Source organism: Phacochoerus africanus, chromosome 1 (genome assembly GCF_016906955.1).
Source record: "Phacochoerus africanus isolate WHEZ1 chromosome 1, ROS_Pafr_v1, whole genome shotgun sequence".
Classification (NCBI taxonomy): domain Eukaryota; kingdom Metazoa; phylum Chordata; class Mammalia; order Artiodactyla; family Suidae; genus Phacochoerus; species Phacochoerus africanus.
Window position 1 is genome coordinate 191112383 of NC_062544.1, and position 27455 is coordinate 191139837.

Consider the following 27455-nt stretch of genomic DNA (forward strand, 5'->3'; position numbering starts at 1 on the left):
CTTTCTTTTTTTTTTCTGCACAGAATTAATGGACATTTCTTAAAAACATCAGTTTTTGTTTTATCTCAAGACATTTAAAACAAAATTTAAAATACTCAGCTCTAACAAAATTTTACCCTCAACAAGACTCTCTTGGAGGGTTCCACTGAAATTATGCTCACCCATTCCAACTGTTTTTGTTTTTTGGGGTTTTTTTTTTGGCACCTTCCTCTTGAATTTGTTATTAGCTAGAATACCAGTAGTTGGGCAGAATGGTCCTCATTACCCTGTATGAGAAAGTGAGGGCTCTCTGATGCCCTTTATGGGCATAGAGAAAACATGCTAGGAAAATTTTACTTTAAAAAGCTTTGAAGAATGCCCTTTTTGATGCCTTTATTTTAATTTTGGTGTTAATGTTTGCAGGAAGTTTTCTTTGTAAAATATCCGAAGCCCAACCTCAGTATTACTGAATTGTATTTGTATCATTCCTTGGAGTTTTGAAATGTATAAGGTCTGGTTTAACTACAAATAAGCAAATCCATGGATTATCTGCCATTAAAATCTGCCATTAAAAATCAAAACAAAGAAAGTGAATCTTAGGGTTCATTTAGATAAGTGTATCTGAGTGTTTTCATTTGTGGTCTAAGTTATGTTCCGTTTGGATAGGGTGATGAAGTTTAATGTGAGGAGTAGGGCCCTGAGATCTTGGGAGATCCAGCTTCAGGCTGGATGTAATGAACTTGCTGTTTTGTTTTGTCCAGAGATGAACTTTAAGAACCATTTTTCATAGGCCTCCTACATAATTCTTCAATCATTTCTATTGCTAGACTAGACTCTTACCAAATGCTCCTGCTGTTTTCAATGTCTGGGCTACATGCCTGACTCCACACTGAGATACGCAGTGTCTGTTTCAGAAACCTCAAGCCAAAAGCAGGACCCAAATCTGGGTTTCCCCCTCCTCCCCCACTTCTGTGCACCTGTGCATTACTCATTGTGCATGCCATTCTCTCCATAATTAAGAACAGAAATGCCTGTTCTCTTCAATGTCATTGTGTCCTTGGCATCCCGCAAAGGGTCTGGCAACTAGATTGGGTTCAGTGAAAGTTTGTTGAACTGAACAAAGCAATAACCAGGAGTTGTAAAATCAGGAGTTGAAGACTGTATTACCAGTTCCTCTTCTGGTACCAGATATCTTTGACAGTCTTAAAACTTGTATTTCTGTAGCCCTGAATTTAAATCAAGTTCTTTTTAAAACTATAGCCATCAGGCTTGTTTGTGAATGGATTCACCAACTTCTTTTACCATTCATTGCCAGTCACTGGGAGGTTTGTTGATTGGTTAGTTGGTTTGAGCAGAGAAAGATTTATTTCAGGGCCAAGCAAGGGGAAAGGGTAGCTTGTGCTCAGAAATGCTGAACTGCCCAAAAGGTTTGGGGGAGAAATTTTTAATAGGCAAAATTTAGGGTGAGGGATGCAGGGTGTATGACTTTCTTATGATTGATGGGTGGTGAGGTAACAGTGGTGTTATCACCACCTACCTCATGGATTAAAATTTTTATTGTCTAGCTTCAGAGTTCTTGGCAGCTAATAAAAGAAAATTGCTGCTTATTTATGTAGTAGTTTATTAGTAATGTATATGTTGTAAAATCTTCTGAGTGGCTTTTAATCCCTTATAGATTCTTGTTCAGTGTTTATTGAATTAAATACAATTAAATATTAATATAAGAAAAGTGCTCTATAATCACTCAGTAAGTATATAGTTTTTTTGTTTGTTTGTTTGTTTGTTTTTGCTTTTTAGGGCTGCACCTGCAGCCTATGGAAGTATAAAGTTTTAGTCTTAGGTGAGAATTAAACTCTTGTCTCTCTACCCCTGATGCCCTGTAACAGCTAATTAGCAAAATAAGTTCAGAGAGGAATATTTGGAAAGAAAAGACTTGCCTTTCAAAAAGGCAAAGCAGATTTAACTAATGTAGCATCTTCTTATGTTTTGAAGTGGTCAAATGATAAGATGGTGGTGACCCATTATGTAGCAGCTCAGTTCTGGTTCTTGGTAGTGATTTACCTCAGGAAGAGTTTAGCAGGCGTATTTTAGTCATTGGGCAATTTGTTGTTATTGTCACCTGCTACTTTTAAGGACAGTAGCTGAGCCAGATCAGAAATTCTTGTAATAAAGCCAGTGTCAGAGAGGTGTAGAGGATTGACTTTCAGAAAACAAGAGCTGATCCCTTGATTTAGAGTTGTCCAGACATTTAGAAAGTTAGGCACATCCGGGAGTTTCTAAGGTTTCCTAGAAATTAGGGAATGATAACAGTTTTGGAAGAGGTAGAGGGCTAGGATTAGGGTTGGGAAAGTAGATAAGTATGGGGAAGCAGCCATCTTTCCCTTTTATTATTTGTTCCCTGTTTTTAAATCATAATTCATTACATTTTTAAAAGGGGAATATTATTCTGAAAAACAATTTTTGGAGGAAAAACTGTTAAGGAAAAAACAATTAATTTGCTTATTTGAGAAATCATGTAACTCTTCATTTGTCTCTGGTAAATGCCTAGTCTCTATTAACCTCTTTGTTCATTCATATAGTATTTTTTCTTCATGGCACAGTGTTGTTTTTATTTAATTTTTATTTATTTTATTTGTTTTTTTTGGTCTTTTGTCTTTTTAGGACTGCACCTGAGGTTTATGGATGTTCTCAGTCTAGGGGTCTAATTGAAGCTGTAGCTGCTAGCCTATGCCACAGCCACAGCAACACTGAATCAGAGCCGCGTCTGTGACCTACATCACAGCTCACAGCAACACCGGATCCTCAACCCACTGAGCCAGGGAACGAACTGGCAACCTCATGGTTCCTAGTCAGATTCATTTCTGCTGCGCCTCAGCGGGAACTCCTAATTTTTATTTTCTATCTATTTATTTTTTATTTTTCGGCCTGTGGCACATGGAAGTTCCCAGGAAGGGATCAAATCTGAGCCGCAGCTGCTTAACTCACTGTGCTGGGCCAGGAATTGAACCCGCACCGCCACAGAGATGTCACTGGATCATTAACCCACTGTGCTCCAGTGGGAACTCCTTAAAGCTGTTGTTTAAATACCGTTATTTGACATGGCATGGCGCAAGACACTTTATAATGCATCATTACAACTTCTAGTCCCCCGTATAACCCTTGAAAGTAGCTCTTGTCATCCCTTTTTATAGGTCAGAAAAGTGGTGATCTGTCAGATTTTCAGTAACTTGCCCAGGTCACCCTAGAAAGTGGTAGTGTTCACATTCAAACCCAGGCCTCACTGGCTCCAAGGCTTATATTCTTTGCACTGCTCAGATTCTACTCTTCCCAGTGTTTCCTCTCTGGCAGGATGCCTTTGGGAAGAAGTAGTTACAGATTGGAGAGACCAATGTATCTGAGCCAAAGAATTGTGCCCTCTCTACCTGGCTGTATAAGAAAATTACACTTTGAGAGAAAATGATTTAGCAGTGGCATTTTAAGAAGCAACAAATCTTACTCCTGAAGGCAAGCACATTGGGCTAAAAACTAGAAAGACTGACTTCTAGACCCTGTTGTTCCATCACCTGCCTCTTGGCTTCTGGGCCTCAGTTTTCTTACATGTAAAACTGTACTAAATTTAGACCTGTACTAAATCCTAAGGGCCTTCTAACCACTCATTTATATAATTATTAATGTAACCATAGGATGATAATCTTTTAAAATCTTGCTAAATTTAGACAGTGCCTGAAATACCTCCTTGGGTTTATTTTTTTATATGTCTATACCCTCCTAATGAGACTATCAGTCATCTTACTGGTTTTTGTGTAGCCAAGTATCTAGAAGCAGCATCTTCCCAAAAATTAATGTATGAGAAATGAAGATATGCTCTAGATTTATGTTCGGTTGATTTTTGGTAGTGTATTAGTAACCCCAGTTTTACTATCTTATAGTTCTTTGGTTATGTGCTCAACATTAAAATATCTTTATTGAGATGAAATGCATGCATTAACTATTAATTACTAATTACATAAAGTTAACTATTTTAATTCATTGATATTTAGTATAGTTACAGTGTTGTGCAATCACTATTTCTATCCAGTTCTAAAACATTTTCATCACCCCAAAAGGAAACCCTGCACTTACTATGCACTTGCTTCCCATATCCCTCCCACCCCTCAGCTCTTGGAATCTACAAATCTGAGTTCCTGTCTCTGTAAGATCAATTTTTTCTGAATATTTCATATATATAGAATCAAATAATATGTGACCTTTTGTGTGTGGCTTCTTTCACTTAGCATAATGTTTCAAGGTTTTCCACCTTGTAGCATGTATCAGTACTCCATTCCTTTTTATGGTTGAGTAATATTCCCATGAGTGTGTATCCTACTGTATTTACCCCTTCATCCTCTGATGGACCTTTTGGCTGTTTCTACCTTTTGGCTGTTGTGAATAGTGCTGCTGTGAACATGTGTGTACATGTATTTGTTTTGGGTCCCAGTGTTCAATACTTCTGGGTATATTATACCTAGATGTGGTATTGATAAGTCTTATGGTACTTTTCTGTTTAACTTTTTGGGAAAGAACAAACTTTTTCACAGCAGCCGTATTGTTTTACATTCCTACCAGCAGTTGTACAAGAGTTCCGGTCTTTCCACATCCTCACCAACATATTTTCCATTTTTCTGAAAATAGCCATTGTAGTGGGTGTGAAGTGGTACCTCACTGTGGTTTTGATTTGTGTTTCCCTGATGACTAATGATGTTGTGAACATTTTCTTATATATTTGTTGACTGTTTGTATATCTTCTTTGGTGAAATGTCTGCTTAAGCCCTTTACCCCTTTAAAAAATTCGGTTGTTTGTCTTTTTCTTGAGTTGTAAGAATTATCTATATATATATTTAGGATACTAGTTCCTTATAAGATGGAGAATTTGTAAATATTTTCCCCCATTTTATAGGCTGTCTTTTCAGTTTGTTAATAATGTCCTTTCCACAAAAGTTTTTAAGTTTTATGAAGTTCACTTTTTTCTTTCTTTTGTTGTTTGTACTTTTGGTGTCATGTCTAGGAATCTGTTGCCAAATGCAATATCATCAAAATACATCTATGTTTTCTTCTAAAAATTTTATGGTTAGCTCTTATACTTAGGTCTAATTTTTGTACATGGTGTTGGGTAGGGGTCCAAATTGGTTCTTTTTGTCTATTCAGGGATCCTTGCAATCTCATATGAATTTGAGGACTGACTTTTCCATTTTTGCTGAAAAGACTGTTGGAATTTTGATAGAGATTACATTGACTCATAGATCGCTTTGCACAGTATTGCCTTTTTAATGATATTAAGCCTTCCAATCCATGTCTTTGTTTAGGTGTTCTTTGGTTCCGCTTATTTAGGTTGTCTTTAGTTTCTTTTGGCAGTATTTTGTAATTTAAGTGAGTAAGTCTTTCACACCCTTGATTAAATTATCCCTAGGTATTTTGTTCTTTTGGATATTGTTGTAAATAGAATTGTGTTCTTAATTTCCTTTTCAGATTGTTCATTGAGGGTGCATAGAAGCACACTTGACTTGTGCATTGCTCTCGTACCCTATAAATTTACTGAATTTGTCTTTTAGCTCTAATAGTTTTTGTTCTGTGGAATCTTTGTGATTTTCTATGTATAAGACTATGTCATCTGTGAATACAGTTTTATTTCTTTTGAATCCCCCCCTCCCTAATTCTTCTAGCTAGGATTTCCAGGACAATATTGAACAGTGGTGATGAAAGGGGGCATCCTTATCTTTTCCATCATGTTAGGGGAAAGATTTCAGTCTTGTAACCGTTAAATGTATTATTAACTGTGGATGCTTATTGTCTTTTAACCTACTAAGTCACAGGGTATCACCTGAGAACTTTAGAAATGATAACTCTTAGGACCCACCTTAGATCTTCTGATTCTGAAACTCTAGGAAGTGGAGTTTAGCAGTCTGGATTTTAAGAAACCTGGATGATTTTCATGCATACTAAATTTTAAGAACCACTACACTGGGGTTTCAGCATAGATTATTAGGATCTGTGCTTTGTTTTATTATCTTTGTATTCCTTTTATTCTCTGTGGGATTTGTCAGTGTTAAATAACTTTTTAAATAAATGAATATTCCCCAAAGTGCCTACGCAGTCTATTAGCTCATCTACATGTCTTGAGTCACCATGAAAAATTGGAGAGTCATTATTTGACATTCACAGGCTTCACCAGAAGACCTCATATTTTGTATTTTCTTAGATGCATGGTGAATAATGCATTTATACTTTTATTTAGACTGATTGTTCTACTAATTCCTTTCGCCATGATTATCTGTTTATCTACTAGCTGTATCCTTATCTTTATGACTACTTCAGCCAGCAAGAAATTTTCCTTTGGCTGTTTAGAAAGACTCAGGGGTCCTTTCTATTAAAAATAGGGTTTATTGAATTTTATCACATAAATATTTTACCTTTGCTTTATTTTCTCATTAGTTTTCTTTATCTTGCTATGTTGTGATCTCAGTCTTCCTACATCCTGTCCCCCTTACATCCGTTTTGAACAAGATAATATTTAAGTTAAGAAGATAAGAATGTGATCTATTGCTGCTAATGACTATTGCTGAAAATAACTATTTGGGCACACAAGTACCAGTTCATAGACAAATACTATTTAACATTTGTTACATAACATTCTATTTATTCACTACTTGTTTGCCTAGTGGTAAATATTCACCTTATAAAAATACCATTTCAAAAATGTCAAAATTGTGGTAGAATTAATTATTTATAGCTAGTCTATTTCTAAGATTGGTTTAAATGGTAATTTATACCCTGGATTCCCATTTTCTACCACTTTCAGATGTCTAAACCTCATTTGTATGTTCTCCTCCAGTCAGTCTAGTTAACCCTTCTCCGGAATGGGTGACTATTCTGAATATAGTATTAGAGCAACGGCTATCTAGATGTCTGGGCTCTGGGGGAATCTCTGCTCGCAGGGAAGAAGCAGAGTGAAGCAGAATGGCCTCCATCCTTGACAGGGGCTCAGAAGCTCCCCGTGAGCTATGTGTGGCCCTAAAAGGACAACATTGCTGGGCTTTCCTTCAGTCTCTTTGATCTGGGAATAAAGTTGTAGGGACATTGCATGTATTGCTGTTGGTTGAATAATTAAGCTGCTTTTCAGCCTTTCTTATTCACAGTTTATTAGAAGTAATTGAAAAATCAGTTCATTAACAAATGCTAGCAGGCTTTTAAGATGTTAAACCCTGCCCTTGCCTGTTGCAGTAAAATTTTTTTAATGACATTGAGCTGGTCATAATTCTTGTTTCTGTCTCATATCTTGTTCAGTGAAGAGAAAGGGAATTTTTAACTGTTGCAGTCATAGCCTAAAACCTGAAATTGATCAAATTTCCCAAAGCATTTTTTTCATGGAATTACTTGGCTTTTAGTAAACATTCTAGTTCAAGTTCTAGAAATTATACATGTGACATCTTTTATCTGTCTGTGGAAGGGTTCATTTGGTCTCTAGCTGAGCTTCTTAATTCTCAAAAAAAAAAAATCTGACAGTAGTTTGGAAGTGTATGTTTGTTTTCAAAGTTCATAATTTATGTGTATGTATATTTGTGTAGACCAACCTTCATGTAACAACAATGTTTAACTAAAGGGGGTTCCAGATACCTTAATTTTTTTTTTTTTAATTTTTTTCCAAAAAGTTTACTAGATCTGGTGTTCCCTTCTTGGCCTAGTGGTTAATGAACCCGACTAGGATCCATGAGGATGTGGGTTTGATCCCTGGCCTTGCTCCGTGGGTTAAGGATACGGCATTGCCGTGAGCCGTGATGTAGGTTGTAGACACAGCTTGGATCTGTTATTGCTGTGACTGTGGTGTAGGGGAGTGACTGCAGCTCCAATTCGACCCCTAGCCTGGGAATCTCCATATGCCATGGGTACGGCCCTAAAAGGACCGAAAAAAAAGTTTACTTGATTGATGACTTCCCAATATAATCAGAAAGGAAATTTATTTGGGGGAGATTTGTGTGGCTTTTAAATTTTTTTCCCCCTCACATATCTAGTGTTGGTTTGAACAAGATAAGAACCATTTGTTGTTGTTGTTGTTGTTGTTTTAGGGCTGTACCAGAGGCATATGAAGGTTCCCAGGCTAGGGGTCAAATCGGAGCTGTAATGACTGGACTACACCACAACCACAGCTACACAGGATCTGAGGCATGTCTGCGACCTACACCACAGCTCATGGAAATGTCAGATCCTTAACCCACTGAGCAAGGCCAGGGATTGAACCTGTGTCCTCATGGATGCTAGTCAGATTCATTTCCACTGAACCATGAGGGGAATTCCCATAAAATACAATTTTTTTTTACCAGATTTTTAGGGCTATATGTCCTTTACATCTTGTCTGTTGTGAGGTTATTGGTTAAAAAATCTAAAGGAACCTTGTAGTCCTAAAAGCCTAAAAGTTTATAAAGAGGAATTTATGTTTTAATTAGGGAAGGATAGTAATATTATTAGATTTTCAAACGCTAAACAGTTGATCAGGAGGCAGTAAACTCACTGATTGGGAGATAAGTATTTACAGAGACAGTAACTTTTCTTAGCCCACCATTTTTGTGAAAGGAATTTCATTTTGTTAATTTTTAACTCCTGAGCACCTGTGGGTGCAGTGGTTTATTTCAGAAAGCATAGAAATCTTAGGGTTCCAAGACAGAGCTGAGTTTTGAAACCATTACTGTATATTTTGCAATGCCCTTTGAAAGAGTTTTGATGGCAGTGACAAGAGGAAGGGGGAACAAGCATGTTAAAGTCATTTGGCAACTTTTGAAATCAAGGCCAGGAAGAAAACATTTTCTGGCTGTAAATCATTTACTTGTCCCACATTCTTTAAGGCATTTTATACAAATGACTTTAACAGTTTTAGGGGTCATGCCTGGGGTTAACAGACTGTTTTGCCTGGTATACATTTTGGTGATTAAAAAGTAATACTTTATTGAGATGGTGGCATTTCTGTTCACACTCCGCACAGTGAAATACTTGGTATTTATCTGTTGAGGAAGATTTGCCTTTTAAGTCAACATTGTACTAAGTGTATGCATGTTGATTTTTATGTGTAACAGGGATATGTACTATTTTAAAATGGTGCTTAAGATGTAAAGAAAGAACAAGAAGAAAACCAAAAAGCTATAAATAAAGAAATTGTAAAAATTGCTAACATCTTGATGAGTGATTATTGTGCCATGTACTGTGCTAAGTGATGTTGCATTTATTATTGAATTTCATCTTTAAACCCAAACCTATAAGGTAGTAGTTGTTATTCTCATTAGGAAGTGAGTCTCAGAAAGGCTTAGTGAATTGTCCAAAGTCGTACAACCAGTGTGAACAGTGGTCTGGGAAACGAAACAAGGCAGAGGCCATGCTCTTGATGCCTACTTATAGAGCCTAGTGCATTGACCCTTGGATTTCAAAGACAGTACTCAAGCTCAGGGTAAAATAGTTGTCTGTGGTTTCTTTTGAGTGAATTAATTCAAGTAAAAATATTTAATAAATATCTAAATGTCTTGATGGCTATAGAAGAAATGCCAGAGCTGACTGGAAAGATGGGTTTGCTTAAGATGGATTTGGAAAATATCTTCAGTGATTGGTGGATGTAATAGTTTGAATCATACTTAAAAATACAATGGGGTTATGGAATTACCCATTCTTAAGTCATTGTCTTCCTTTGCTCTAAATGATTACAATGTGGAGGGATCATTGTGGTATTTTGTGTTTAGAGAGTATCAGATAGTATATTGTCCATAAAGATGCAGTGAACTGTAGGAGTATGGAATGTTAAATGAACATTTGAGTCTTTTTGCGCTGCTCCAAAATTTTTTTCTTATGCTTGTAGACCTTATAATGGAAACCCCAGTCTCCCTGTCTCTCTACTTTTCCTGAGAAATAGTTGTAACATTGGATTGTACTGTTAGGTGAAAGGTGCACCATGCTTATATGTAATGCAGCACTGGGTGGCAGGATCTCTCTTCTTTTGCCAAGAAAAGCATTGTATTTTTCTTGGTTTTTGTTACAGTTCAGCGGTTTTCATTGTGGGCAGCACAACACACATTAGGAAACAGCAAATAAACAATAGGGCACTTGGAGCCAGGAAGCCACATCTCAGACTAGAAACACAGCTTTGGATTGACATTTGGGACATGGGTTGCTAAATAGGGGAGCTACCTATCAAACTGAAAACCAGTGACTGTGAAGTTCTTACACTTCCAGGGAAACCATTTAATCATAGGATCTTTAGAAGGGTGTCGGAAGTTGATTTTGATGTTAGGACAATCAGTGTACCTGTAATTAAATATTAATTCAAACTATGCCTTAGGCAACTTGCCTTTCATTATTTGCCTTAGATATATGATTAACATTTGTTAAATCTATTGTTTTGAAATGAACACCTTGTTAATTGAATGCTTTACTTTGAAATAATCCAAATAAATTTGATATGAATATTCCTAATAGTGCCTAGTTTTAAAATATGATCTGTTTTACCCCCTGCCTTATAAGAAACATGCCAGATTCAGTTGGAGTATGTTAAAGGTTTCTTTTATTTCAAATTAATGACATTTACAGTAACTTATTGAAAATAATGAACAAAATGATAATTATAAACTCAAAGTCTGTAGGAGGTTGTTGGGTTTTTGTTTTTGTTTTTTTTTTGCTTTTTAGGGCCGCACCTGGAGCATATGGAGGTTCCCAGGCTAGGTGTCGAGGAGCTACAGCTCCTGACCTACGCCACAGCCACAGCCATGCCAGATCCGAGCCACTTCTTCAACCTACACCACAGCTCATGGCAACACCAGATCCTTAACCCACTGAGTGAGGCCAGGGATTAAACCTGAAACTTCATGGTTCCTAGTCAGATTCATTTCCGTTTCGTCATGACGGGAACTCCTTATAGGAGTTTTTTAAACCAAAAGAAATAAACTCCCTTCCTTCCTTCCTTCCTTCCTTCCTTCCTTCCTTCCTTCCTTCCTTCCTTCCTTTCTCCGCACCCTGGCATATGGAAGTTCCCAGGCCAGCCGCTGGCCTACACCAGAGCCACAGCAACACGGGATCTGAGCCGCATCTGCAATCTGCACCATGGCTCATAACAACGCCAGATACTTAACCCACTGAGCAAGACCAGGGATCGAACCCACAACCTCATGGATGCTGGTTGGGTTCGTTAACCACTGAGCCATGAGGGGAACTCCGAAATAAACTCATTTAAAAGTTTATTTGGTTAAACATGTATTAGTAATACATTCTTTTAAAGACAAAAATTCCTCTTTTGCCCCTTTATTAGAGGGCAAAACTAATAAAAAACTAAAAAAAAAAAAAAGACTAAACTAAAACAAAACTTAAAAAGACTCTTAACTAAGCAGCCTTAGTTTATGGAACTTGAGGTTTTGAGAATCATTAAGTATTTATAAAGAGACTTATAGCTGTGTTCCTTCCCCTTCCTCTGACTTTTTTTTTGTCTTTTTTTGCTATTTATTGGACCACTCCCGCGGCATATGGAGGTTCCCAGGCTAGGGGTCGAATCGCAGCTGTAGCTGCCGGCCTACACCAGAGCCACAGCAACGCTGGATCCAAGCCGCGTCTGCAACCTACACCACAGCTCATGGCAACGCTGGATCGTTAACCCACTGAGCAAGGCCAGGGACCGAACCCGCAACCTCATGGTTCCTAGTCGGATTCGTTAACCACTGTGCCACGACGGGAACTCCCCCCTTCCTCTGACTTATGCACCTGGAGAATTCTTTTTTCATCTACAATTTCGGGTCTAAAGTAAGATCTACCAATTATTGAAGAGAGAATAGTCAAAAATGATTAATTCTCTTTAGTTTTGATAATACTAAAGAAGGCCAATGATTATTTTAATAATATATATTTCTTCAGCTCTTAATGCCTTACTTTTGCCTCTTTTAGGGCCTGCTGAAGTTCCCATGATGTCACCCAATGGATCCATTCCTCCCATCCATGTGCCTCCAGGTTATATTTCACAGGTAAACCATTTGATGAACTTGTCTACTCACTATCATTATTCCAAAAGAATATATGTTGAGACTTAGAAACTTCAAAACTTATTCCATGATTAATTTAGTGAGGCTAATGCTAGTTATCATTTTTGTGGCACCACACAGCCCTTCCTTAATCTTTTTTTTTTTGTCTTTTTGTCTTTTTGCCTTTTCTAGGTTCCCAGAAAAGGGCCGTTCCCATGGCATATGGAGGTTCCCAGGCTAGGGGTCTAATCCGAGCTGTAGCCACCAGCCTTCACCAGAGCCACAGCAACACAGGATCCGAGCCACGTCTGTGACCTATACTACAGCTCACAGCAACGCCGGATCCTTAACCCACTGAGCAAGGCCAGGGATCGAACCCGCAACCTCATGGTTCCTAGTTGGATTTGTTAACCACTGAACCATGACGGGAACTCTGGCCCTTCTTGAATCTTCACCCATGTGAAATGCCAGAAAGTCAGAGGGAGGGAAACAGAGAGAGGTTACTGGGCTGCCCTCAGCCTAAGTGGATTTCACTCTTGACCATATGATTGTGGTTCCTTCAGAGTCTACTGGCTTAGAGACTTCCTTCCACCTGAACCACAACTTGATAGAAAAAAAATACCAGATTGTAGACTTAATTACTAAAGAGATCTAAGGAGATGTAGTTAACATGAATAGGGTCTGCCCTCTGCTATGGGAGTCCCATTTCTCTATAATTCAGCAGGCCCTGGGCTTGGTGAATTACAGAATTTGATGTGAAAACTTGCCTGTTTGTACTTTAATTTCTCTGAAATTGGATTATTTCTCAAGTAAAAATATCAAGTAGCAGTTTGAAAAGTAATAGCCATTTCAGACACACGTTGGAAGGATAAAGAAATGTTAAAGGATAAAGTTATGCTCCTAAATCTGGGTAAGGTTTAAGATATTCAGTTTGCCTGGAACATGGACATCTGCATATACTTGGGTTTGGACCTAGGCTCTTTGGGCAATGTGAACTCCTCCCTGCACTCCTTCCTTCCAAAATACATAACCAACTGCTTTTCTTGCTTTTTGCTGCTCTTATTGAGGAGCATGAAAACGAAAATATTTATAATTTTATTGTCCTCAGAAGATGATAATCTTTGTGTTAACATTTTGTGGATTACAGTCTTCCAGATTTTTTTTCCTTTCTCTGCCTCTCTGTCTGCTTTTAAAATGGTTTAAAAATCTATAATTCTTAGTTTTAATGATTTTGCTAGGGTGAAGAAATTGGCAGCTACATAGGAAAATTGCTGAAGTGCAGGCAGGAATCAAAGAAGATTTATTCTTCTCTGATGTAAAAATGTATCCATTTCTTCACTGTCCAAGCCATAGCGCAGCCACTATAATTTCATTTTTTCCATCTGTATTTTTATGTAAGCCTACTTGACATATATATATATATATATATATATATATATATGTATATTTTATATATATAAGTGGCCAGAATGTTGGCCTATCTTCTCCTTGTTGCAAATAAATGACATGTCTTACCCAAGTCTTTGTATATAAAGATCATTAAGGGAGAAAATGGTGCAGAGCAGGCCCTTCCAGCCAGGACCCACGATGATGGATCACATTCACGTCACCAGCCAATTAACAGAAAAGCACAAGGAATGTAGAATTCCATTCTGTCGCCTACTCATTTATTTTGGGGAAGTGTTTCATTGTCTTGAACCAGAGTATAGTTCTTACCATTGTGAAGGCTGAAATAGCACCTCCTTTTATGCTAAAGGCCCATTTAAGGAATACCAGTTAAAAATTGAACATTCTAGTAGAGAGAAGCTGCAGTGTGCTTTTTCTTGCTAGTGGCGTTGCTACGATTGTGTTAACTGCCAAACATTTATTAGGACTCATAGGAAAAATAGAGAATTTTAGACCATGGTATATTTCTGATTCCAAAAAACTTCTATACAAAATCCAAGTCGAAAGAGGAAAAACAGAGCTGTAAACTTACTTTCATAAAAATTGTGATGGAGGCCTAGTGAAAATGCTTTCTTTACTCAGAATTATGGCAGAACGTGCTAGAAGATATTAGAAGATAGTAAAAATGGAATAATTTGGAATCTTAATTGAAAAAGAGCAAGAAACTGTTTCCAAGGCATGTATTCAACTCCATTTAGATTGGGCTCTCTTATCAGGGCCCAGAGTTAAATGGCCTTCATAACTTTAATGATATTTGTCAGTGAAGTATCTAAGTAAAAGACATTATTACAATGAAGAAAATGGAGAGCCTGAAGATGTACAGAATCTTCTTTCTGGCTGACAGGATACATACCTCAAAAGAATGAGGAAGATTGGAACCACTTTAAAATGTCTTAGGAGACTTGTCAAAGAACAAATTACTTTTCTGTTAGGCAGTTGCGGGAAGAAGGAATCACTTTAAAAAAAATCCCCTTCCTGGCTGGACATACTTGAGAATACCCAATACTATTCTGTCCCTATGAAAGTCATTTCTGTACCTTAACCCCACAGTCGTTTTCCTCAAATACATATATATGGCTTCTTTGTTTAGATCTAGGGTTGGGTGTACATTGCATAGAAGTAGAGTTAACGCTCTGGTGTAGGGTATACTTAATACTTAAATATGCTTAAGTATTATACTTATTCTTAAGTATTAAGTATACCCTATCTTAATACTCAACCCTGCTCTTCTTTTGAGAGTCACCTTTACCTGTTGCCTCAGATTGCTACCACCCAGCCTTTTCTCAAGTACATTCTTTTGTGCCTATTTTTTCCCCTTTTCTTGGAATACTCTAGAGTTCTTCTTTATCTGACATTTCAATCATTCTTCTATTCAGATACCCTTCTTCAATGTGAGACCCTTTCAGAACCTCCATCACAGAGATGGTTGTTCTGTATTTTGTTGTTGTTTTCCCCAGCATCTTTGATACTTTGTCCCTATCTCTGTCATGAAATACAATACATTTTATAGCTATCCCTAAGAATTTTAGTGCCTCATTGGATTATATCTGAGAATCTAGAAAACTGCCTGGTACATAGTAGGTAATTGTTAAGTGCTTTTAAGTATAAGTGATTGGCCAAGATGAAATAAACATAGGATTGATTGAAAGATTTTGCAAGGTCAGATAGAGCCATAAAACACCTGATAGCTGGAAAATTCTCTAGATCGGAGTGATGTATACTTGCAAGGAAAGAAATGCTCTAAATGTGGAATAAAGAGAGGAGTGCCAAGGTAATTCAGTAGAGGGAGGAATAGTCTCTTCAACAAATAGTGCAGGGACAACTGGTTATCCACATGCAAAAGAATAAAGTTGGACCTCTGCCTCACACCATATACAAAAGTTAACACAAAATGGATTATAGATGTAAGAGCTAAAACTGTATAACTCCAGGAGTAAATTTTGTAACCATGGATTAGGCAATGAATTCTTAGATATGACACCAAAAGCACAAGCAGAAAAAGAAGAAAATAGAAAATTAGAGTTCATCCAAATTTAAACTTTTTGGCACTATCAACAAAATGAAAAGACAACTCATAGTTTGGAAGAAGTATATGCAAATCACATATTTCAGAAGGAACTTATATCTAAAATATATAAGGAAATCTTATAACTCCAGAATAAATAATAGATTAAAAACCCAGTTTAAATATGGGCAAAGGATCAGAGTAGACATTTCTCCAAAAAATGATATGCAAATGGCCAAATAGCACATGAAAAGATGGTGAATCATTAACCATCAGAGAAACACAAATCAAAACCACAGTGCAATATACTTCATACCCACTAAGATGGCTTTAGTTAAAGAGACAGGTACTAACAAGTGTTATCAAGACGTGGAAAAATTAGAACCCTTACACACTGCCTGTGGTAATATAAAATGGTACAACTCCTTTGGAAGATGCCCTGGTATTTTCTCAAGTGATTAAATGCAAAGTCACTGCATGACTGTGCTATTCCACTCCTTGGGAGATGCGCAAGAGGAGAAAAACATGTTTACACACACAAAAAAGGCTGGTACATGAGTATTCATAGCAGTATTATTCAGAATAACCCCAAAGTGGAAACAACTCAAATGTCCATCAGCTTATGAATGAATAAACATAAGTGATACATGATGGAATATTTATTCAGTCATAAGAAGGAATGAAGTACTGATACATGCTAAAAAGTAGATGAAGCTTGAAAATGCTAAGTGTAAGAAGCCATAAATAATATAATTTCATTTATGAATGATGTACAGTATAGGCAAATACATAGACACTGATAGTAGATTAGTTGTTGCCTGGGGCTCGGGAAGAGAGTATTAGGGAGTTGGCTGCTAATGGGTATGGTATTCTTTTGGGGGTGATGACAATGTTTTGGAAACAAATAGTGGTAATGGTTACTCAAATCTGAATATATAAAAAAATACTGAATAAGACTTTAAAAGAATGGATTTTGTGATATGTAAATTATATCTCAATAAAGCTGTTTCAAAAGGCAGAAAGGGAAAGATAGTGACTAGTCCTAATTGTTAAATAATCAGCACAGTGGCACAGCTAGGAAAAATGGCCCAGCCTATCTTCATGCCTTTGTTGATGGTGGTAACAACGACTGTATATTCTGTGCACTGTGCTAAATGCTTTATTTATGTCTCCAGTTTTCACCATCTGAACTTTACATATGAGGAAGCTAAGGCCTGAATTCAATCAGGATTGCAACCCAGGCATTTTGATCTTACTGACCTTTTTCCCCCACTGTGATGTGATCTCAAAGTCAGTGGCAGAGTCTGCTTGATGGATAGATAGCTGATCATTGAACAATATGAGTTTGAACTGTGTAGGTCCACTTATACGTGAATTTTTTTTTCTTTTTTTTTTTTCTCTTTTAGGGCCGCACCCATGGCATGTGGAGGTTCCCAGACTAGGGGTCCAGTCGAAGCTGTAGCCTCCGGCCTACGCCACAGCCACGCCAGATCCGAGCCATGTCTGCGACCTACACCACAGCTCACGGCAACGCTGAATCCTTAAACCACTGAGCGAGGCCAGGCATTGAACCCGAAACCTCATGGTTCCTAGTCAGATTCGTTTCTGCTGCACCCTGACGGGAACTTCTATACGTGAAATTTTTAAAGTACTAAATACTCAGTACTATGATCCATGGTTGATAGAATCCATGAATGTGGAACTGTGAATACAGAGGGCTGATTATAAGTTATTTGTGGACTTTGGACTGTGAGAAGGGTTTGGTGCCCCTAACACCCCCCTTGTTGGAGGATTAACTGTATTTGCTTTATGTTATGTCACTTTCTGAGAATGCTAGTGTGGATGTGTAGTATGCCTACTTGTGCATCTCCAGTACTAAAACACTGGCCACTAACAACTGAGATGGTCGTAAGTTACTGTAAGAAATTGAAGAGGGAGGCAAGTGAATGATTAAAAATGTCACAATAGTGATTCTAAACTGAGTCAATGGAGAAATTCTTGGTTTAGCATTCATTACATAGTTTATTAACTGAAAGAGCTTTAAAGGTGCATTGATAAACTTGATCAAATTGACAAAATACAAACAGCAGTAATGAGCAGGTGATCTCATGGAAAGAGAAACATTTGGAGTTGAGACAGCCGTGTTCTGCTCTGACATGCAGTCAACAGCACAGCCTATGTTTTCTTAGGTTGAGAAGGACTGACATTGTGGACCTCAGAGGTGGTGTGGACTAGGGTAGGAGAACAATAGAATCTTAGCTGAGATGGTAGGTTTTTATGTGTTTAGTATGTGTGTGTTTTGTGATTTACTCTTTGGTGGGAGGCTGGGGAGGTTTGAGGAAAATGTAATCTGACCTTTTCAACTTGAGAGAAAATATAGGCTTTTTTTTTTTTTCTTTCCTCCCCTCCTATGAGAATCTGGATTTAGGTGAGAGAGAATTCAGCCTCGGTACCACTATTTCTATTATGTAAAAGCATTTTTAGTGTGATTAGGGTTGAAATTATGGGAAAATGGGGCAAGCTGGGAAGAATATGGACAGTACTTGGCAAAACCTGTCTTCGTATTCCACCATGGCTGCTTCTGGTGTCACTTTTACAGATTGTTTCACCACATAGGCAAATACCTACCTGATGGTGGAGAAGGAAGAATTAAGAGATGTTATATAAGGTGTGTAGTCCACAGTGGGCATTCACTGAGTGGCATCTATTAGAATGAAGAAGGCTGTTAGAACAATTTCTCTGAAAGTCTGGCAACATTTGCCCTTCTCGATACATACTGTGATCACGCGGTATGAAGCAAAATTTTCCTTTCATTGTATACTGGCCCTGGTTTTTCTTAATTTTTAAACCTAATCATTAACTTTCTGAAGAAATTATATATAAAAATTTCTTAAGCAGATGCCTTGAGTTTTATTTTCCATGCTTCCATAGTAATTTATGAAACATTTTTCAAAAGTTACAGGGGAAAGCTTCATGTAGATCCCCAAATTTAAAAAGCATATGAAGAGAAAAAGTGAAACATCCAAGCTAATGTGCTGTCATTTGAGAAACTGCTCTTTTTTTCCGGATTAATTGATGTAAGCTCAAAACTTCAAAGAGTAGTCAAAATAAGTGTTTCTGTTGTTATAGCCCTCTTTATCCCATTCCATTGTTTTGGGAATTAGTTAATGGATAAATACCTGTTGAAATTACATGTATTCCATTTCTCTTGACCAAGCAGAGATGAGAAATCTATTTAAAAATGCATTTAAATTTTGGTTTGGTTGGTCATTCTCTAGTGGGAATTGTTTTAAGAGTTGGCCAGAAACCGGAGCCCTGTGGAGAAACAATGGGGCCTCTTAGGTGAATGCCATGGGATACTTTTCTCCATTTTGTTCTGCCAAGTCGGCTGAGCTGTAAACATTAGCCTCAATTGCTTCCCTTTGGTAATTACAGCCTGGGATTAAACCAGTGCTGTACTTCACCTTCAATGTTATAAAAACCATGAGTAGGAAGAAACATGGGGTATTGCCCTATGCTTGGTCAGACTGAGAATCAGACCCATTTGGCAGCCAATAATGAGAAAATTGGAATCTCTTTCCAGACCTTTGGAAGAATTGACTTTTCTATAGGAACTTAGGAAAATGTTTCATAATGAACTATGTGTGCGTGGGTGTTGGGAGCTTCTACAGAAACAAGCAGAGGACTTAGGTCTGCAGCTCCTCAGTGTTCCTCACCCCTGCAGCAAGCTGGCTATGCTGCCCTTGCATGCTGCCTGCATGTGCATGTGCTTGGGCTCACATGTGTCCACATGCACTCTGTCCTGCTGGCGTCCAGGATCATCACTGGCCATTGGGACAGGCTTTTACAATTTTTCTCCTTAGTTTATTAAAACCCCTGTGGAGCATCTCAACTCAATACGGGGAACTACCTTCCTTCTCTGTTAACTACAAGAAAAGACCCATTTTAGTTCTTAGGCTCAGAATTGTGTATTCTTCACCCCTGCCACTTCCCTCAGTAGTTCTCTGGCCTTGTGTGAGCTAGCTTAACTTTACTTCATCCCTTTTTTCTCTCAAATGGGGATAAATGTATTCACCTTCCAGCACTGTTGGGAAGATTTAATGAGGTGATAATATTAATAGCATTAATTGCTAAGTAAGGTTTTTCTATTAGGTATCAGTTACTGTTCCACGGCCTTAACATGTATTTCCTTATCTCAGGCAGAAGGTATTAAAGCAGAGCCGCAGGTATTCAATAAATATTGTTTGTATCTTGAATCCTTTCGCATCTGTTAATAACCTGTTTCTTATAGGTCATTATTTCCATATTTATTTCACAGCATACCTAACTTCTGTATGATTCTCTACATAATGGCATAAAGACCAGAATGCAAATTTGATTCTGCAGTTGAACTAGTTGTACATTTTAGTCATGCTGTGCCTGGTTTTTCTCATGTACAACATGGATGCTAATATCTAGTTCTCCAGTAGTTAAGGGAGTTAAATAACTGGTGACAAGCAGGTGGCTGACCTCAGGCGCTGGCTGTGACTCACTTTCTCCTCTCCCTCTTTGCTGTCCCATTAGCGCTTCCCCTTGCTGTTGGCCCTAGGCTATCCTCATTTTGTTTCAATGGTTCTCTTGGTCATACTTCTAAAGACACTGGGACAAGGAAGGAAGACATTCTCCCTATTTAACTTTTTGTACCTAATTTTCTAGCCTCTCGTCCATGTGTATAAGCCACAGGATAGCAAAGAAAACTAGCCTCATAGAAGTTTCTCAGTAAATACTTATTGAGCAGAATAAAAGGACATGATAAAGACTCAAAGTAGCTGTTTTTTGCCATCAATATAGCTTTGTTCCTTAGCTCTAGGAAGGTGTCTGGGTGTTTGTTCAGGAGGATAATTGTGTTACTTTTTAAAGAGAGGTTTTTTTGGGTTTGGGTTTTGTTTTTTTAATTAAGCTGACAAGGCTGGTAGAATTTAAGGTAGGAGGCCTGATAGCTGAATGTGTTAATTTGCTAAGGCTCCCATAACAAAGTACCTTAGACCAGGTGGCTTAAACACAGAAATTATTTCCTCACAATTTTGGAGACTACCAGTTCAGTTTCTTTTAAGGCCTCTCTCCTTGGCTTGTTCGTGGCCTTCTTCCGTTGGTGTCCTCATATGACCTTCCCTCTGTCTGTCTGTGTCCTAATTTCCTTTTCATAGAAGAATATCAGTCATATTGGATTAGGACCCACCCATATGACCTCATTTTACCATAATTACTTGTTTAAAGGCCCTATCTCCAAATACAGCCACATGTACTAGGGGTTAGGACTTAAATATGTGAATTGATGGGGGCAGGGCTGGGGGCAGACACATAATTCAGCCTGTAATAGGTGGGAACCTGAGGACCTAGAACAGTGATCTTTTTCCAAGGGTCTGTGCTTCTCTATAAGAGGAACTCTTTCTTTATTTTTTTTTTTAATTTATTTTTGTTGTTGTTGTTGTTGTTGTTGTTGCTATTTCTTGGGCCGCTCCCGCGGCATATGGAGGTTCCCAGGCTAGGGGTCGAATTGGAGCTGTAGCTGTAGCCACCGGCCTACACCAGAGCCACAGCAACGTGGGATCCGAGCCGCGTCTGCAACCTACACCACAGCTCATGGCAATGCCGGATCGTTAACCCACTGAGCAAGGGCAGGGACCGAACCCGCAACCTCATGGTTCCTAGTCGGATTCGTTAACCACTGCGCCACGACGGGAACTCCAAGAACTCTTTCTATTGAGTTCCTAGAGCCAGAAAAAGTCTAGACGAAGAATACTTGGCTTTGGTGTGTGAAAAAACAATACTTTGTTCTGATTTCCAAACAGAACTAACTAGGACTTAGTCTAATTTTTCTCTTTGTATTATTTTTAGGCTAACTAGACAAATCTTGATGTTTAGCACCTATTTTTTTCTCACTATTGCATGTCCAGTGGTTAGCTCATAGTATATATCGGGAAATAGTTGTTGAATTGAATGCAGGCGATTTGTCTGCCTCTGGACATTGTCAGAATTTCATTCACCTCAAAAGGAAATGAATTGTCTTTTCCATGGTCACTTGTGAAGATCGAAGGCACATTTTTATTGCCTCAGGATTTTTGGACTGAACTTTTTCTCATTTCTAATGTCTATATAAATTCTACTGCTACAGTAATATATTTCTTTATGAACTATATTTTTTAAATAAAAAATGTTATTGCCATCATTTCCTGAGTTGCTTATCATTTTGTACATTTTTACTGCCCCTCAGTCTTTCTTATTTGTTGGAGGAACATAGGTATAATTTCTTTACACATAGATCAAAAAGATGAATTTGATAATTAAATATGCTGCAATTTGTATTATAGGAAAACAATAAACAAAATACTCAGAACAAATGTTTTGATTTTTGCCTGTAATTATTTGAGAATATTTTGTTTCTTAAAAATATTTTTAGGCATAAGATAGGCTTTGATTGGTTAAGTGAGCAGGTCTCCGAAAGTATCTCATTTGCTATATACATGTAAATAGATATCTTTCACAAATACTACAGAATAATTTTAAGATAATTAAAACTGAGGCTATAAAACAATTTCCTTGCATGCAGGCAATTTGTGGTTTCAAAAAGCTACTTAGTTTTCTAACTGGAAACCTACTTTTTTGTGAAGAGTAATTTATATTTTAGATTTATTTATTTTGGTAATCAGTGGAAATTCTTATTCTTACAAAATATAGTAGTATGTTTATATCTCTTTTATATTTGTTTTAACCCCCTCTTGACTAAAATTCTTATCTTTTGTTAGTGCTTTTGGCCTACTTTTTTAAAAACCTTTTTAAGTCAGAAACTACATAATAAAATGGAAATAATTTCTCTTCATTATACTACCCCTGTTTATAAGCCCAGGGTTATTCTTGTTTTTCATATTTAGTGAGAACCCAGTTCTTACTTTACTACCTCAGTCAAGTTTGTATTGGCTGCTTAACCATTGGAAGTTTTTTACATTGACTGAAATAATGAAGATTGTTAAGTTTCTAGAAAACAAGTACTTTGCTTCTCTGGACCTTTCAGTGTCTAGCACTGGATTGAATGAAGGTTCCATGAAAGAGGGACATCTGTAATATGACTGACTTTTTTTTTTTTTAATGGCCACACCTGTAACATATGAAAGTTCCCAGGGTAGGGGTCAATTTGGAACTGGCCTACACCACAGCCACAGCAATGTCAGATCTGAGTCGCATCTGCAACCTACATCACAACTTGTGGCAGTGCTGGATCCGTAACCCACTGAGTGAGGCTAGGAAACAAACCCACATCCTCATGGACACTATTTTGGGTTCTTAACCTGCTAGGCCACAATGGGAACTCTGTACTTTTTTTTCTTAATAGCTAGTGGTTGGGTGGAGGGAGAGAGGACACTACAGTATAATGCACGTTTCTATCAGATGGTAAGAAAAGCTCATATTTATTCTAAAATTGTGCTATCATATGCTCTGCATTTTAGGCAAAATAGATGTTGCTTAAAATTTAAAAATGGTACCTAATCAAACTTGTGAGCTTTTGCACAGCAAAGGAAACTGTAAACATTTAAACAAAAAGCCAACCTACAGAGTGGTAGAAAATATTTGCAAATGATGTGACCAACAGGGGCTTAATTAACGAAATACACAAACAGCTCATATAACTTGATAACAAAAACCCAAACAACACAGTCAAAAAATGGGCAGAAGACCTAAACAGACATTTCTTCAAAGATCTACAGATGGGAGTTCCAGATATATAGAGGCTAATAGGTACATGAAAAGATTCTCAACATCACTAATTGGAGAAATGCAAATCAAAACTATCATGAGATACCACCTCAAACTAGTCAGAATGACCATCATGGAGTTCCCGTTTTGGCTCAGGGGAAATGAATCTGACTAGTATCCATGAGAGGGTGGAGGTTCGATCCCTGTCCTTGCTTAGTGGGCTAAGGATCCATTGTTGCTGTGAGCTGTGGCGTAGGTAGCAAATGAGGCTTGGATCCTGCATTGCTCTGGCTGTGGTGTAGGCTGGCAGCTGCAGCACCAGTTTGACCTCTAGCCTGGGAACCTCCATATGCCATGGATGCAGCCCTTAAAAAAAAAAAAAAAAAAGAATGGCCATCATCATTTATTTACAGACAATAAATGCTGGAGTGGGTGCAGAGAAAAGGGAACCCTCCTACCCTGTTGGTGGGACTATAAATTGGTACAGCCACTATGGAAATCAGTATGAAGGCTCCTTAACAAACTAAAAATAGAGTTGCAATATGATCCTACAGTCCCATTCCCGGGCATATATTCAAGGAAAACTCTAATTCAAAAGGATACATGCATTCCAGTGTTCATAATAGCACTATTTACAATAGTTAAGACATTGAAACAACTTAAATGTTCATGAACAGATGAATGGATAAATAATAATTTGGCGTGCATGTGCACACATGCACGCACACAACTGGAATATTACTCAGCTATAACAATGAAATAATACCATTTTCAGCAACATGTATGGGCCTAGAGATTATGATACTAAGTGAAGTAAGCCAGAAAGAGAAAGACAAATATCATATGATATCACTTATATGTGGAATCCAAAAATGATGCAAATGAACTTATTTATAAAACAGAAACTCAAAGACTCATAGAAAACAAATTTATGGTTACCAAAGGAAAAAGGGGGTGGGAGGGATAAATTAGGAGTCTGGGATTGCAGATACAAACTACTATATATGTAATAAACAGGATCCTACTGTATAGCACAGAGAACTATATTCAATATCCTACATAAACCATAATGGAAATGAATATGAAAAAGAATATATTTATGTATAACTAATCACTTTGCTGTACTCCAGAAGCTAACACATTATAACTCAACTATGCTTCAATTAAAAAAAAGATGCTATGGATAAACAATGAGATCCTGCTCTGTAGCCCAGGGAACTATATCTAGTCATTTGTGATGGAACATGATGGAGGATAATGTGAGAAAAAGAATATATGTATGTGTATGACTGGGTCAATTTGCTGTACAGTGTAAACTGACAAATCACTGTAAATCAACTATAATGTAAAAAATAAAAATCTCTAAAAAGAAAAAGAGGCTTTGATGATAATTATTAGTGTATATTTAAGAATTTCTAATGTTATGGTATAAGGACTATTTCCATCTACCTGTAAATTAGCAACCTAAATGAGGATAATGTGATTAGCTTGCCAAGGCTTGGAAGAGGTTACATTTATTAAAGAATACATTGAGCTTTAGTAGGGAGTATGACTCAGAATTTTAATTTTAAGAAGTTTATAGTAGCATAGTAGTTAATTGTGAAAGTATTATGTGAAAGTATTATGTTAATAGGTTCATTAAGCAAAGACTTTTGTGCTCTTAAGATTAATGGTTATTAATTAAAGTTAAAGCTATCTTGTACACTAAAGTTCAGACTTGCCATTTTGTCTCAAGCAGTATTTTAAAAAACAAAGCCCAGTATAATTTTTTTGTTGGTGATATAGTGGTGAACATAACTGCCCTCCAAAAAGCTTAGTGTAATTTTTTATTAGAATGTTTTAGACATGATCAAATCAAATTTTGACCTATAATCAGCCTCCTGAGGTGTAATGAGAAACATATTTCAATATACAAGCCTAATTTTCAGGGTGGTCTTTCTTCCTTCCTTCCCTTTCTTTCTTCCTTCCTTTCTTTCTTTCCTTCCTATCAGTGCCTGATGGTCTTAAGCTTGATTTAGGCCATCTGGTCTCTTTGGAAGCCTGGCCCCAGCTTCCAGGTTTACTCTTGTGCTGTCACTGTGCTGTCCCTGCCTTGCAGGGCCCTAACACAAGGGCCATGCTCTCAGCTGTCCTAGCCCCACCAAATCTGAGGTCCCTGGAGTCTGCTCTGATTCTGCTATTTCATGCCCTTGTTCTCTGTACCCCACAGCTTTACCTTTTGATTATGATATCTGTTGTATTATTTCTTATCCTATGCCTCAACAAATTTTATGCTGTAGCAGTTAGCATGAAGTTGGTGACAGAGGCAATACATATTGACTTTATATTACCTTATGTTACCTTCCTTGGTTGAATTTTTTAAAAAATCATTTGAAGAAAGTAGAAATGGAATGTTGATTGGCTGACTCTGCCTGTTAGCACATCCTCTTCACAACATCAGGGCATCTTGGGAGGAAAGGTGTCCTTGAGTTGGGGTTGCTCAATTGTTTGGTGGGTCAGCATCCCCTCATTTCATCTACAACCTTTGTCCCAGATTAAACGACCTTTTGGTACTCTTATAGTTTCCGAAGTTAATGTTCCCCCAATGTCATGGACCTGTGCTCACCAAAGCAGGACTAGAGTCTGGTGTTGCCAAACAGGTCTGGAAGCTCACCCTCTAAAGTACATTTACATGGCCCAGAAAGTCTGTTCTTTTCTCCAAAACCACTGAACTGATGGAGTCGTTGTAGAATCCCCTTACCCACTTATTAAATTCACTTGTCTTGGATAAAGTCTTCAGAAATCTTATGGATTTCATCTATGAAAGTTTTATGAGAAAGACAAGATTTGTTGTCAAGCTGTTGATCTCTCCAAATAGTTTTGTGTAATCAGAAGTGGGTGGTTGATGAAACATGTAGTTTTATAAATTTTAACAGTTATATATGATTATTTCTAAAACTCATATAACTGGTTGAATTAGAGAACCAGAATTCAACATGCACAATTTTTTTTTTTTCCTATGGAGAGAAAATTTAAGGAGGGGAGTACTTAAATACTGTATACATTCACAGGATATTTGCTAATTACATATACTACATTCTTTTTGCTATTTTCTGTAGGTGATTGAAGACAATACTGGAGTCCGCCGGGTGGTGGTCACACCCCAGTCTCCTGAGTGTTACCCCCCAAGCTACCCCTCGGCCATGTCTCCAACCCATCACCTACCCCCCTACCTGACTCACCACCCGCATTTTATTCATAACTCACACACAGCTTACTACCCGCCTGTTACTGGACCTGGAGATATGCCACCTCAGTTTTTTCCTCAGCATCATCTTCCCCCTACAATATATGGCGAGCAAGGTGAGTAGATTGCTGGCATCATGTCGGGAGCTGTTGGAATTAGTTATAGCACTTAAATAGCTCGAGAGAGCCAGAGAGCCCTTCATTTCTTCTGTAATAAGTGTAAGAGAGGATCTATCTGCTGAATAAAGCTTGTGGGAAATTCTTTCTTTGTTTGTCCTGACTTGCATCTCTTTCTTTCTCTATTTTTTTTTTTTTCAAATTCTGCCCCCTGTGCCATCCCACAGAGAACAGGTTGTAAGGTAGCCATTTCTTATTTCAGAAAAGGGGCAGCAATCTATCATATATGTTCCCATGTCCTGTTAGCATATTTTTATATAAGAGTGGCCTGAGACAGAACTGCAATATATTATTTCTTAGGCATCCATGTGGTCTGGCAGTAGAAGGGCAATTAAAATGGGTTTTGTGCCCCATATCCACTGATAGTAGACTGTGGGGTATCAGTAACCTTTGGGTTTCCTGGATGTCCTGTTCCAATATTGGCAGAACTTGCTATTGACGTGGCTCCTGAATCCTGTTTTTAGTTTAAGAATAGCCATGAGTGCAGCCACAGTTTCACTGGTTGTTAGGCAAATACCTACCTTGAATTGAACAAGAGTCTTTGACCTTGGTGTTGGTTTAGTCTAAAGCCCTTCTTTATCAAAATGGATACTGAGAAACCAGATAAGTGAGGGTAAAATTAGACTTTAACCTCTAGCACTTTTTCTGTGTCTGACTATGAATTGAAGTGTGTATTTGCTTCAAACATTTATTATGTTGATTTACAGGTAAATTGTATGAGAAATGCCTGTTAGGTTTTGGGGAAGCAGTCACCTCACTTTCTCTCATCAATTATGTATATTTCCCTCTATGTTCATATCACATTGGAATATTTTCTTATTAACGAAAGAAAAATTTGAGATGAGTATTTTAAGTGAAATACTTTGTATCCTGTTGTA

General features: G+C 37.6%; 1 protein-coding gene across 4 annotated transcripts in view; it reads left to right on the forward strand.

Annotated features, from left to right (window-relative positions):
• The window catches only part of FNDC3B (fibronectin type III domain containing 3B), a 345183-nt gene that overhangs the window by 171280 nt on the left and 146448 nt on the right, over window positions 1-27455 (forward strand). For all 4 annotated transcript variants that reach the window (XM_047786565.1, XM_047786588.1, XM_047786572.1 and 1 more), the window contains 2 exons: window positions 11920-11996; window positions 26274-26517. In XM_047786565.1, the coding sequence (XP_047642521.1) occupies window positions 11920-11996; window positions 26274-26517 (321 nt within the window). The remainder of the gene's footprint in view (window positions 1-11919; window positions 11997-26273; window positions 26518-27455) is intronic.